At 37.0% G+C, this 15,552-nt stretch overlaps 1 protein-coding gene across 10 annotated transcripts in view; it reads right to left on the bottom strand.

The window, feature by feature from the left end:
* LOC150104251 (uncharacterized) overlaps positions 1-15,552 on the bottom strand; it is a 1,804,220-nt gene that overhangs the window by 580,058 nt on the left and 1,208,610 nt on the right. For all 10 annotated transcript variants that reach the window (XM_090396244.1, XM_090396248.1, XM_090396245.1 and 7 more), the window contains exon 31: positions 9,298-9,426. In XM_090396244.1, the coding sequence (XP_090252370.1) occupies positions 9,298-9,426 (129 nt within the window). The remainder of the gene's footprint in view (positions 1-9,297; positions 9,427-15,552) is intronic.

Below are 15,552 nucleotides of genomic sequence, written 5' to 3'. Positions count from 1 at the left end.
GTAAAGTCTAGAGAATAGGAGGAAGAGAAGGAATATGATTGGTAAATAATTGTTACCAGCTACTGTGGAAGAAACTTTTCATAGAATAGAAGAGCAGGATAAAACTAGGGGATATCCCTGAAAGCTGTATAAGGAGGTGTGAGCAGGGGAATAAATGGAGATATTCAGTTGTTTGCAGATGATGCAAAGTTGGGATGAACCATAATGAGTAGTGAAGATGTTGTGGTCTTACAAGAAGACTTGAATAAATTGAGTGATTGGGCACGGAAATGGGGGTGTGAGTTCAATGTTGCAAAATGTAAGGTTTTAAAATTTGGAAAACAAAGATGGGATGCAGAATTTATGCTTGGTGAGAATATATTGTTGGAGGTAGAGGAAATAAGAGATCTGGGGGTGATAGTGGATAAGGATCTAAAATTTAGGGGACGCATTGCCAAAATTGTGAAGACAACACAAAGGCTTCTGGGAATTATGCGGAGGACACTGACTTGTAGATGTAGGGAGAATTTTGTTCCATTGTATAAGGCTTTGATTAAGTCACACATGGACTATTGTGCCCAGATTTGGTCACCGGGTTTTCAGAAGGATGAAGAGATGTTGGAAAGGGTCCAAAGGCAACTGACTAAGGTAGTTTCTGAGCTCTGGAATGTCGAGTATGAGGAAAGATTGAAAAGATGTAATTTGCAGAGTCTGGTGGAGGGAAGGAAGAGGGGAGATATGATAGAGACCTACAAGTTGGTAAGGGGTTGTTATAGGATCAATGGTGGAGAAGTTCTACAGAGAATAGTGGTAGATCAGGGGAGAACCAGAGGTCATCCCTAGAAACTGTATAAAGAGGGTGTGAGTAGGGGAGTGAGAGGCAGGTTTTTTTCGTGCAGAGTTGTGAATAATTGGAATGCCTTACCCAAGAGTGTGGTGTCTGCAAGGAGTTTGAGTGTGTTTATGCGTGTGTGATAAAAGGACCTCCCAGATGAGTCTTTGACTCCATGAGGTCTTGGGGTGGTAATAATAATAATAAGGAGCAGGTTATAGAGAGTGGTTGATGAGATGTATTGCCTGACATTGTGGTGAATGCACATTACATGAGTTTAAAGCATGGTTTGATGGACTTTGTGTGTAACAGTGTGTGCCTCCCACAATACCTTTTTAATTGCATGGCAGTCTAATGTTAATAATAATAATAATAAAAACTAGATGATCACTGCCAACTTCATAGCTAGCCAGATGAAGATTAATAATAACATAGCCAATGAGATTTTTTTTATTTCTTATATCTTCTCTCTACATGAATTTATGCAGTAATTTTTTTGATAGGGGAATTAGACCATATTACAGTTGACCCTTGAACAACACAGGGGTTAGGCATGCCAACCCGTCACACAGTCAAAAATCCATCAAAAACCTAACTACTAATAGCCTACTGTTGACCAGAAGCCTTGCCAATGACATAAATAGTCAAATAACACATATTTTGTATGTTATATGAATTATATACTATATTCTTACAATAAAGTAAAGCTAGAGAAAAGAAAACGTTATTAAGAAAATCATAAGGAAGAGAAAATACATTTATGGTATCGTACTGTATTTATTGATACCATAAGTTTACGTCGTCTGTTTACAAGATGTTGAGGGTTTATTTTTCACTTGGTTAGACTATAATAAGTTTTGTTTAATCCTTTATCCAAGTGTGAGCAAACAAAGTTTGCACCTGAAAGTATCTTCAGGACTGGGGTAAGGTAGTGCAACACCAGGAAACTCATTGCAAAGGTGGAGAAAGCTCTCTCATCACTCCTGTCTCAGTATCTCCCTAATGCAAAGCACATCTCCTTGTGGATATGTGTAATGCTATGCATTAAGGCAAGGGCCACTTACCGGTTTTGTCCTTTATTGAGGTCTCGTCAGTGGGAGCCAGGCCCAGTAGTGGAGATACAAAGGCAGAAGCAATGAGAGGTCATCCTAACCTATAGGAGTTGCCAAAGGGTGTGCCACCTTATTATTAAATTACTCCGGATTCAGAGAAAGATGTTGAGAGTTTATTTTTCACTTGGCTAGACTATAATAAGTTTAGTTTAATCCTGGCTCCCACTGACGAGACCTCAATAAAGGTCGAAACCGGTATGGGTAGTGGCCCTTGCCTTAATGCATAGCATTACACATATCCGCAAGGAGATGTGCTTTGCATTATGGGAGATACTGAGACAGGAGTGATGAGAGAGCTTTCTCCACCTTTGCAACAAGTTGCCTGGTGTTCCACTACCTTACCCCAGTCCTGAAGATACTTTCAGGCGCAAACTTTGTTTGCTCACACTTGGATAAAGGATTAAACTAAACTTATTATAATTTACAAGATGAATCATCTTCCTGTCAGTACATACATCAGTATTGTCTTATATAATACTATACATATTATACATATTACTAACACTACACATCAATAATGTAAAAAAGAAATTCGTATTTATTTACAGGTATAACAATTCACGCATTGATAACTAAGAAGCAGCAATATGACTGCTTTATGGTAGCCTAGCCTATACACTAATGAATGAATTGTCATAAAATTTTTATTTTATGCTAATTAATTAATTAATAAGTTAATTTTATGCAGTTATGATTTAATACTGCATCTTTACATTTGTTTACATTTCTCTTGACTGCGAATGGAGTCATGCAAGTCTGTAAGTGTTTATATGCATAAGTTTTGATAAATTCGTGTATATTTTATGGTAGTAAATGATAAAATAGACTAGTATCTACATATATTTTATGTGTTCATGACATGTCTAACATTTTCTTAATTTTTTCAATATTTCTAAGCTATATGGTTTGTCTGCAAGTTTTTTTAAAACTGTTGCAAATTCCCCCAAAATTTTCCAATTTATTTATTGAAAAAAATCTGTGTATAAGTGGACCAGCACAGTTCAAACCCATGTTATTCAAGGGTCAACTGTATTATGACTTGTACAATGTTCTGTACAGAAATCCAGCACATACTTAACAAGATAGATAACAGAAGATTACCTATCATTTATTTGACCCTTCAATTATGATTGAAAGGACAAATGTTATTTTATTTTAATTATAAGCTGTGAGCAAGAGGGTGAGGAGTGGTTTGTTTGCATGGAAGGTGGTTGCATTGCCTGATAGAGTGGTGAGAGCAAGACCAGTCAATGAGTTCAAGGAGTGGTATGATAGATTCTGTGTTTCTAGGAAGGTCCTTACATGATGAGTCTCTTGACTCTATAGAGGCCTGAATAATGATAATAATAATAATAACATAACAGCAAAGCTAATGTAATCCACTCTTTATTCGACCTTCAGAACAATGACCCCTCAATTATCAGAACATTCGTTTTGCTCTTGTGTCAAAATTTTTCAAAAAAATATATGCATGTCTGGGATTAATTTTGTTCTAATACTCTGTTAATCAATAAGAACCAACTTTTTCCTTATTCTTTATGTTAGCAGCCTTCTCTATGCACTCAAAAAAAAAGCTTCCACTTCTTCCATGGAAACTTTTGTGGAACTGTTGGTACAAATAAGTCTAACTGTCTTATTCTCCGTTTTCATATGTGACAACATCACTCTGCTTGAATTGTGCATGTCTTGTTATTCAAGAAGATTATCTTCATGATTAGTGTAGAATAATACAGCTAAGCTATTCTTTCCTTTCTTTGATTACTATTTCTTGAATCTAACATCTTGTGGTTATTATTTAGAAAGTCACTTGTTACTGTTTTCTTTGTTTTTGTAATACCGATTATGCTGATGTGGTACTTCTCTAATTATTCTGACAGCTCTGCATCCATTCTCCTGATACTTCTTACAGAACATGAAACATATAAACTGGTCAGGGGTTGTTATCAGGTAGAAATGGAAGAGATTTTTCATAGAATTGGAGAGGGAAGTAGAACAAGAAGCTATTACTGGAAACTGTATAGGGAGGGTGTGAGCAGAGGAGTGAGAAGAAGGTTCTTTGCATGGAGGGTGGCTGGTGAGTGGAATGAATTACCTGAGTGTGTTGTGGATGTGGACACATTGAATCAGTTTAAGAAGTGGTTGGATGAGCATTGTATGCAATAGTGAGTACCTCCCATGATGAGTCTCTGACTCCATGGAGGTCAGGTATTGATAATAATAATAATAATAATAATTTTAATTAAAACATCACAGCATGATAACATTAACATACAAAAGAATCGCATCAACAATAAGTATGTAAAATTTTTTCTTACAGTATTTGAGATTTATTTGTGGTTTGGAATCAAGGGGTAGATCCAGAAATCATGCTTGTCAATTATATTTCTAAGTGTAGCATTAGAGCAATACAACTTGAGGATTCAGAAATTCCTATTAAAAGAACTGTTTGTGATCTGGTCCCTATAATATAATGTAATGAAGGGGAGAAAGTCAGTGGATGATGGAAATACTTATACTGTGATTCTGGTAGCAAGGCTTATACGTTGGTCAGACATAAATGGTAATTAGTTTACGGAATTAACAACGCATATAAAGTATATTAATTAAAGGTAACTTTAATGAATAACTTCTATATTTCGGCAACGTCACATTGCCATCTTCAGGAACATAAAGATATGGTATGTGCACGCAGGCACTAACACAAAGCAAATGAGGAAGAAAGCAAGAAACTAATATTGTTCCTAAAGTCCTAATGGTGTCCTCTGGAGGGCTAATTTGGTGGTCTTGGCAGTTGGGCTGAAGTTCTCATAATGTAAGTCTCCCAAATTTGGGGTAGTTTCATGCACCCAAATTTGTTGGGGTTAGGAACGTTTTTTAGAGCTGCTGAAGATTCTTTGAATAATCTTTCATATTTAAACTTGCTGCGATGAATTATTTTTGTTTTCCTCCAACGAATTTTATGGTGGGTATCTAAGGCATGGTCTGCCAGCCCAGAGCGGCTGTACTGGTGAAATCGGATGTAGTCTTTGTGTTCTGAAATCCTGATATTTGTTGTTCTGCCTGTTTGGCTAAAGTAGGACAATTTGCAGCTGCAAGGGTCCTGGTATACACCAGGTAGGTCTAGGGGAAGTGGTTGGTCTTTGGTAGAGCGGATAAGGGATGCCAACTTTTTATATGGTCTGTAACAGGAAGTAAGGTCATATTTTTTGAGGATATTGGTTATTTTCTCAGAGGCGCCCTGGATGTAGGGGATGGTGATAGACTTGGTGTAATCTTTATTGTGGAGGGGGGGAGGGGGGGTTGTGGTTTACTGGTTTTAGTATTTTTTGGATTTTTTTTGGGGTTATAGCCATTGGCTAAGAAAGTGTTGAGGATGTGGTTTAGTTGAGTAGTTAGGGCCTTGTCATCTGAGCAGATTAATTTTGCCCTGTTATATAGTGTTTTTATAACCCCATATTGTTGTGTGTGTGTGTGTGGGGGGGACTGCTGGTGAATGTATCTGCCAGTATGGGTGGGTTTTCTGTGAACAGAGAAAACCAAAGATCCATCAAGCTGGCGGGTGATTAAAGTGTCCAGGAAGCGGAGGGTGTTGTTTTCCTCTTTTTCTAAGGTGAACTGGACTCTGGGGTGTTGGTTGTTTAAGTGTGTTAGGAAGGAGTGGAGTGTGTCTGAGCCATGTGGCCAAATAGCAAACACATCATCCACATAATGAAGCCAAATAGTGGGTTTTTGTGAGGCGGAGTTTAAGGCTTTCTCTTCAAATGTCTCCATAAAGAAATTGGCCAAGGGTGGGGAAAGCGTGAACCCATGGCTGTCCCCTCTATCTGTTTGTAGAACGTACCTTGCCAAACGAAATAGCCTGAGTTCACTGTGAACTGAAATAGGGCTGAGATATTGGGAGGAAACTTGGCTTGGATGAGCTCTAGGGTTTCTTTGAGTGGGACATTAGTGAATAGGGAGGAGATGTCAAAACTGACCATTATGTCAGTGTGTTGGAGTGTGAGGTTTTCTATACTGGCTTTAAAGTGGGCTGAGTTTTTTATGTGTGATGGTATGTTGCCAGTGTAGTGTGTGAGCATTTTGGCTAAATGTTTGGCTAATTTATGTGGGGGGAATCAATGCCATCCACTATGGGACGCAATGGCACATTTTGTTTATGTATTTTTGGGAGTCCATATAATCAGGAGGGTCTAGAGTTATAAGGTTTTAGTTTGTTGGTGACTTCCACAGGCCAAGAAGTGACCTTCTTAAGGAGTCTGTGGAGAGTTCCAATCTGAGAGCTGGTCGGATTATATTCAATGGGGAGGTAAGTCGTACGGTCTAGTACTAAAGTAGTTAGCTTACCTTTGTAGTCTTTTTGATTGAGCACCACAGTGGCGTTTCCCTTATCCGCCTTGGTGATTACTATTTTTTTGTTGTTTTTCAATTCTTGTAGGGCTGCATATTCGTTTTTGGATAAGTTGGTTTTTGTTGGTTTGGCTTTAGTGAGAACACCGACTACATCCAGTCTAACGTTGTTGGCGATATGGTTAGGCAGGTTGCGAATCCCACGTTCTATCTGGATCATGATTTCTTCGGCAGGTATTCTTTTAGGAGCTAGGGCGAAATTGTGACCACGTGAAAGTGCGGTGAGTGCTTCAGGCTTTAAAACTGCCGACAAGAGGTTGACTACAGTGTTGAGTGGTGGCTGTGGTAAGGAAGTAGAATTCTTTGTCAGGTTTACGTATTTTTTCAAGTGCCGACTTCATATTTTTTCGAATTCTTTTTTTGCCGATGCGCATGAGACGTCATAAAGTATCAACCATAGATCACGGCCGAGTGTATCCGAAAGCTCTACCTCTAGCGCCCGTAAGGTTTTGTTTTCGTCGGCAAGGAGATAACCAATATCCTCAAAAAATATGACCTTACTTCCTGTTACAGACTATATAAAAAGTTGGCATTCCTTATCCGCTCTACCAAAGACCAACCACTTCCCCTAGACCTACCTGGTGTATACCAGGTCCCTTGCAGCTGCAAATTGTCCTACTTTGGCCAAACAGGCAGAACAACAAATATCAGGATTTCAGAACACAAAGACTACATCCGGTTTCACCAGTACAGCCGCTCTGGGCTGGCAGACCATGCCTTAGATCATCATCATCATCATCAAATTCCTGCCATGTACCCTCAAGGGGTGTACAGGATATGACAGTACTACATGAAAAAATTACATCATTACTAACTTCCTATCTACAATTTTCCTCCAAATCAGTCTGTTACTTGTCAAGACTCCAACATTATCAGATCTTATATTTCTATCGTCTAAGGCACTTTGTACCGTATCAATCCACCTATATCTTGGTCTTCCTCTGGGTCGTTTTCCTGCCAACCTGGCAGAGAACACTTGTTTTGCTAATCTTTCCTCTCCCATTCTATTTAAGTGACCATACCATCTGAGATTAGCTCTGCTAACGCATTCCTGGATGCTGACAATGTCAAGTTCTTTCCTAATATCCTCATTTTTAATATGATATTGCCATTGATGCCATCTGTTCACGCCTCTAATCTTTCTCAGGACTCTCATATCTGCGGTCTCTAGTCTTTGGTCAAGTGTTTTACTTCTGACCCAGCTCTCAGATCCATAAGTTAAAATTGGTTTGAACACAGTCTTGTATACAGCTAATTTAGTGTTCCGACTAATTGCTTTCTTATTCCATATGAATTTATTCAATTGACTTCCCACGATACCAGCTTTGCTGATTCTGTTGTCTATTTCTATATTTAATTTACCATCTTCAGTAAAAATTGTGCCTAAGTAGCTGAAATGTTTTACTTGTTCCACAGGTTCTCCATTCACAACACAGTTGACATTTTCAATGATTCTGCCTATTTTCATTGTCTTTGTCTTTTTATTGCTGACCTTCATACCATATCTATTACAACAGCTATTCAATTTAGTCAGAGAATCTTGCAGACTTGTAGCGGATTTATTTAGAAGTATAACATCATCCGCATAAAGCAAAGAGCTGACACCATAAAATTCGTTGGAAGAAAACAAAAATAATTCATCGCAGCAAGTTTAAATACTAAAGATTATTCAAAGAATCTTCAGCAGCTCTAAAAAACGTTCCTAACATCAACAAATTTGGGTGCATGAAACTACCCCAAATCTGGGAGACTTACATTATGAGAACTTCAGCCCAACTGCCAAGACTACCAAATTAGCCCGCCAGAGGGCACCATTAGGACTTTAGGAACAATATTAGTTTCTTGCTTTCTTCCTCATTTGCTTTGTGTTAGTGACTGCGTGCACATACCATATCTTTATATTCCTGAAGATGGCAATGTGACGTTGCCGAAATATAGAAGTTATTCATTAAAGTTACCTTTAATTAATATACTTTATATGCGTTGTTAATTCCGTAAACTAATTACTAGTTACTTATACTGTGATTTTTTTGTTCCAATTTTTCAAAAGCATCTGACATGTTAATTTGAATTTTGACAGATTCAGATGGAAAACCAGCTATGAAGTGAGTCACAGTACATAATTTGCAGTATTTGGTGGTTAGAAAAAAGAAATGGGATACTTGTGTTCTTATTAAAAATATAAAGGTGGTTGAATGGTGTTTAACTGATTGATAATGGCGAGAAAAGTTGGAAACTGCTCAAGAGAATAATCTGCACTGCTCGACAGTGCACAATGTAGGTGCATACAGTACAATATCTTGGAGAGTGATGCAATTATTATTATTAGACACCTCCCACAGACTCATAGAGGGGGGTGCTCTACAACCCCTGTCTCTGCCACTCAATCCACCAACTGACTGCAACTACACCAATGCTATCTACCTCCGACCACCACCACCACTAGTATTTCCAAAGACAATCACAAACATCCATGCCAACAGCGGGAGTCGAACCCGCAGGCTGGAGAGCGGGTATGCTAACTAACACAGCTGGCAATATAGATAGCCAGTAATTTTGTTTATGATGTGCTTTGAGACTTTCTGGTACAACTGCAGTTCTGGAAATTGTCGATGGACAGTATTGTTTCCCACTGTTCACAATATTATTAAATATATTTTGTTATAAAGTTTGAGATTAATAATGCAAATTGTACAGATTGCATATGTTAGCAATTTCTATTTCATCAACTACTGTTCTGCACATAAAAAAAAATACAGTAATCCTTCAATTATCTGATCACATTGGAAAGAAATTTGTTGGGTGGACAGCTGATGATATAATTACATAGTACTCTACCAGAAGTCAAGTGACACTAATCCAGTTCAAAAGTTGGTTAATTAAAATTAGTCATTTCATGCTCAGACAATTGAGAGATCACTGTATCTGCCATTAATGTGATTACAGCATCAAGAGAAAAAATGTTACCTGACTGATCCAGATGAACTTTTGCCACAGCTTTCTCAACATCATCTGTTACAAGTTCAACATTAAACATACAATGATTTACAATGTCATCTCTGTTAATCTTTCTTAGTGATTTTTCCAAAGCATTTCCTGTTAACAAAAAATTTCTAACAATTCTAATAATAAAAACATTCTAATAATAAAAATATCACTGAATAAATATATATTTAGTTAACCATTTTATACATAAATGAAACTGTATTGTAATTTTAAATAAAATAAAGTAAGCAATTTTCAAGTCAGAAAGATATGGCACATCCTTTTTAGTTGGAAAAGATTTTGGTTGTCATGATTTCATGGGAAGCTACAAGGATATCATAAACTAGCTAAGTAGATATGGAAGAGCGTAAACCAATGTTTATCCATTATTATTTTCCTGACCTCCATTGGAGTCACAAGACTCACTGTGGAAGGCAGGGGCGACTCGTGCATAGGCACTGTGAAACTGCAGCACCCCCAATTTTTCTTAATATATAAATATATTTATTAATTTATTTATATTTGCTTGTAATATTTAATTTTATTATTATTATTATTATTACGTAACACCTCCAAGGAGTCCAAGGACTCATCGTGGGAGGACACACTACACTACTTTGCTAAATACATCTCATCCTATCCCCTACTACTTAATTCTCCAACTTCGACACACTACCATCAATGCCATCTATTGCCCATCAACAACAGCATTTTTTGTCTGTAAATTGCGTGTGTCCTGAAGGACGATTTGTCGGGATGAAAAACCCAAGTTTCCGGGAGATCGGCTAGCTTACCTTCAACTGAAAAAGCCCATATAGGGATTCCCCTCATCACGACGAGAATCGAACCCAGGTCTTTTCCAATCAAAGGGCGCAATGTTTTGCTATTCTTCCAATTGAGCTACAGCAACTATTTTATCATCAACAATCCTATACAATTCTTTTATTTTGTATAAAAAATAATAAAAATCCATCTTGTAGCATTTAGGAAGATGCTAGAAGCACTATGCTTACCACAGTGTCATATTGCTATGCGTGCAAGCATATGCATGTCATAGTGAGATGCAAGCTATTAGCATAATGCAGCACTGCCCGTCGCGCAGTTCCACTGTTGTTTATATGCAGTTTGTGCCAGTAGTAGTGTTCGTAGTGCTTATCGTGTTTACTCCATCTCTTTAAATATTTGGACATTACAATTAAAGGAATGGATTTTATTTTTAAGTAATTTTGAATTATACTAAACTGTATAATTTTATCGATAATAAACAATATTTTTACATGAAACAAAACAAGAAGAATATATTTTATTTTAAAGTAATTTTGAATTATACCAAACTGTATTGCAGCACCCCCACGATTTCAAGCCATGAGCCATCACTGGTGGGAGGTCAACACAAAGTCTATCATACCACTCCTTAAACTCATCCACTGTCTGCCATTCACCACTTATCAGGAAATGCATTCCATGCTCCTACCACTCTTCATGCAAAAACCTACTTGTTACCCTTTTACTCAACACTCCCTTTTGCAACTTTCAGGAATGGCTCCCTGGTTGTTGTTCTTTTCCCATTGTTCTACCATATGAAAAATCTCATGGTAGGAAGGTGACTGAACCAAAAGATATAGTTGAGTTGTTGAGTTATCATTTTGCAAAGGTGTATCATCCACGTGATGATTTTACAGTTGCTGATGTTATAGTGATGCATATCAACATTGAGGTAAATGAACAGGAGGTGTTCAGCATATGGGATGGGATGGCATGTCAGTCCATGTACTGCATGAATGTGCAAGAGAATTGGCATTGTCTCTGATGAAGTTGTTTAATCTAAGTCTCAGATGGGATCCAGGGGAGTGGAAAGATGGTAAGATAGTTCTACTGCATGAAGGTGGCTCCAAAGCAGAGTTTGCAAAGCTACAGACAAAATAATATAGCAGGAGTGGTTGTTAAAGTATTAGAAAAGTTGGTGAAAGATAAAATCCAACAATGGATAGATAGTGATGTGATACTCTATAGCAGGGTTTCCCAAACTGTGTTCCATGAGAAGTTATCCTGGAATTTGTCATTTTAGTTTTCTAAGCATTTTTCATGAATAAATTTTATAGTGAAAATATTCTGAGGAGAATAATATTTGTGAATATGTCTAAAAGCTCAGACCCAGAATGCCTAATAACATCTGTGTATCGTTAATTTTCACGCATCGAAACATTTCAACATTTGGGAAAGGGAATACCGCTGATTATGACCGGTCATAAAAATTGCCTGCAAGCGGATTATAACAATGGGCAGCATATCCTCTGTTCTCCAAACTGAAGGAAATGACATCTGTATAGCAAATGTCAGTGACCAAGCAACATATTTTTAAACATGGAAATATTCATGAATTATTGTTAATTTTCACACATCGAAATCTTTCAACAATCGGGAAAGAGATACCGCTGTTTATGACTGATAATAAAAATTGCCTGCAAGCCAATTACAGCAATGGGTAGCATTGTTGCAAATGTTAGTGACCAATCAGAAAGGAAATATAAAGAAAATTTTTCCACTGAAATTGAAGATCAAGGTAGTCTGTATCCAGTCCTAAAATCTATTAATACTGAATATTTTCTTCGCAAGTTCATATTGCAGTGTGCAAGTGCTTGTTCTGAAACCGGAGTGCTGTGATATTTTAAAAGTAATAGGAATACAGATTTAAATTACAATATAAATAAGAGACAAGTCGCTTTGTTTAATTTTGGTGTTAAGAAATTTCTTATTGAAGGTGTTTGTGACGGAACAAATAGCGATTCATCCACCTCAAGCCTACAAAGATCTCCAGGCTGTGCAAAAGGAGGGGAAAACTACCAGCACACAGGAGAAAAAGTCTGCATTCACTCGTAAGTAATTATAATAATATTATAAATATATTTGGTGATCAGAATGGGATATGTCAATGAAAATCAGCACAAATTAATTTAATGATGTATATGTTTAATTGATATTTAATTAGATATTAATTAAAAAAGCAGCTAAATTAACAATTAATTATTAATTAATACATTACAAAATAACCAAGGTGTTCTATGAAAATTTCAGGATTTGTGAAGTGTTCCGTTGTAGAAAAAGTCGTTCTATAGTAAGCAGGACGGCTTTCCAAAGGCTGGACTTTACAAAGGCATTTGACAGAATACCGCATGGAAAACTATTACAAAAGCTGTAGCAAATGGAATGGATATGAGGCTAATAGCATGGTTGGGGGGGAGGGCTGATGGCCAGACAGCAGAGAGTAGGTATATAATATGGTGGAGTAGGGTCTAAGAGAATGATGGTGACTAGTGGAGTACCTAAGAGTTCAGTACTGGGGGGGGTTCACTAATCTTTAATTTGTATATCAATGACATAGGGAGAGATTTAAAAGGGGTATATTCAGTTGTTTGCTGATGATGCAAAACTGGGGAGAACAATAGTCAATAAAGGTGATGTAGATATCCTACAGGATGATTTAAATAAATTGGCATTGTGGGCAAAGGATAATTGATTGTCAAGTTAATATTGCAAAATGTAAGGTAATGCACTTCAGGTTGAAAAGGTTGCATGTGGTGTATCATATTGATGGTATTGGTTTGTAGGATGAGGCTAAAGACTTGGAGAGGATGGTGGACAAAGAGTTGAAGTTCAGAGGGCATATTACAGAAGTTGGTAAAAGAGCTCAATGAATTGCTTGGATGTTGAAAAACATGCTGACAAGTAAAGATAAGGAAGTTATTATCCCTCTTTATAAGGGAATGATTCTGCCACATCTTGACTACAGTGCACATATTTGGTTACCTGGGTTTCTTGGGGACCAGGAGATGGTCGAAAGGATTTAGATACGAGTGACCAAGATGGAGACAGGTCTGTGGAATACTCCCTATGAGAATAGGTTTAAGATTTGTAGGTTACAAAGTTTGGTTGATAGGTGAAGGAGAGGGAACATGAGAGAAACTTTTAAGATATTAAAAGGAATTTATAATTGGTGCAAAGGAAATTTTTCAATATATGGTAAATAGTCCGAGAACTAGGGACCATCCATTGAAGTTATGTGAGATTCTGGTTAGTAGGGGTGTGTAGACCATATTTTTTGCATGGAGAATGATATATGAATGGAATGGATTGCCAGAATTAGTTGTGAGTTCTCTGACAATGAATGAGTTTAAGGAGAGGTATAAGAGGTTTTGCCCATAAAATAATTAGTTTGAGTCTCCCACAATTAGTCTCTAGAACCCATGGAGATGCTGTACAATATTAATGATTATTATTATTATTAACACTATACTTCCATGGATTCAAAGACTCACTGTGGGAGGCAAACATTGTTACACACAAAGTAAATCAAACTGTGCTTTAAACTCAATCAACACATCTGCATTTACCACGTAGTCAGGCAAAGGATTCCACTCACCAGCCACTCTCCATGCAAAGAACCTGCTTCTTATTCCCTTGCTTACACTCTACTTATACCGCTTCCAGGTATGGCCACTTGTTCTACCCTTCTTCAATTCTACAAAAAATGTCCTCCACATTAACCTTGTAGCATCCCTTAATCAACTTAAATCTCTCAATCATATTCCCTCCCTTCCTCCTCCTATCCACAAGGCTTTGAAAACTGCATTCTGCCAGTCTGCCCTCATATTCTCTATTCCAAAGACTAGTGTTCTCCACAGAAATTTTTACCAGGGTGGAATGAAGCATTAGCCAGGCGTACAAAAATTTTGAATGAGTTAAGAAAGACCATTTTTCATTACAAATTAAAATAGTAATTTTATTAGAAATTACTTCAAAAAAGGATAATATTTTATATAGTAATTATCACAAACAAGACTAGGATTTTTCTTATTTTCTCATTAAGTAATGAAAACCTTGTAATGCTCGCAGCTTAAAATTCTATACATTAATTCTTCTCTTCTTCTTAGAAGCCCAATTGTTAGCAGCTTTTTCGTAATTAAAATCTGTTGGACCCTTCCATTGAAATCAGCATCAGATTATTTAGAGTGTTCTGACTGATGCGATTCCTCATACAGGTTTTTATCCTTTTTAAAGCAGAGAAACCCCTCTCACATTCCGCTATGCTCTCAGGTATGGCCAGTCCAACAGCAGCTAGTTTTGCTAAATTTGGAAAAGACTCTTTGAGCTCAAATGTTGTTGCTAATATCAGCAGTATTTGTCTTGGATATAGATTTTTGTATGACTGTTCATTAATCATTTTTGATGCAATTGCTTATTTGATGCAATTGCAGGACTTCCATTTCTAGAATAATAATAATCAAAAATAATCTCAGAAGCCTCATGTGTGATCATGACTTTCTGCATTGAAAATTCTTGAAAAGCAGGAAATGATTGGCATATCTGGAAATCTTGCTTCTAGGTGTTTAATAACTGTGCCTATGTATTTATCATATATTGCAGTCTTAAAAGTAATAACATTAGAATCTGAATGATCAAAGTGAAGGTCTGACCATTCACCTGAAAGATGCTGATGAAGATTTTGAAAAATGACTACCAGGAGTGTCTTTCATTTCCATGATGGATAGTTTTCTGGCTTCTAAGACTGGTTCTATTTCAGTTAAGTCAACATCTTGCCTTTGCCTTAGACAAGTTAGATAAATGTGGTAACACATCTGAAAGCATCGTTAGTGCAGCTATGAAATTGTATGTTCTGATATATTTACTTAAACCTTCAGCAGTGATATCATTTCGTTCGGTGGCCTCTCTTTCCAATGCAGCTATAACACTCACCATGCATTCTCTATTTAAGTTTGATCTGAGGACTGTTCAGTATATTTTGGATTTAGGTTAAACCAGCCATCCTGACTGAGGAATTTTGGAAGAAGAAAAACAATTGCCTTAAGATATCATTAAACATGACTAAATAAGGCACTTCAGCAGCTGCTTGGGCACTAGCAAGAGCCAGTCAGTGGTTTACAGAATGATAGTTGACCATAAGTCCATCTGTTTCATCTTTGAGCAGTTTTGCAACTCCCTTTTGCTTTCCGATCATGACAGCTGCTCCATCAGATCCAAGACCCACCAGATTACAAGTTTTAAAGCCTTGATCAAGGGTTTCAATTACTTTATAGTTATAGTCTCAGCTTTGCCATCAATGATATTGTAAGTTGATACAAAATTAACCCTGACCTCTTTTCTAAGTTGACAAACATATTTAATGTACACAATCAGCTGTTTTAAAACTGAGATATCTGTAGTTTCATCACATTAAAC

Source organism: Typopeltis vanoorti, chromosome 8 (assembly GCF_054136105.1).
Source record: "Typopeltis vanoorti isolate ZY-2024b chromosome 8, IOZ_Tvanoo_1.0, whole genome shotgun sequence".
Classification (NCBI taxonomy): domain Eukaryota; kingdom Metazoa; phylum Arthropoda; class Arachnida; order Uropygi; family Thelyphonidae; genus Typopeltis; species Typopeltis vanoorti.
The sequence above is the reverse complement of the archived record's forward strand: the minus strand, read 5'-3'. Positions and strand labels throughout refer to the sequence as shown.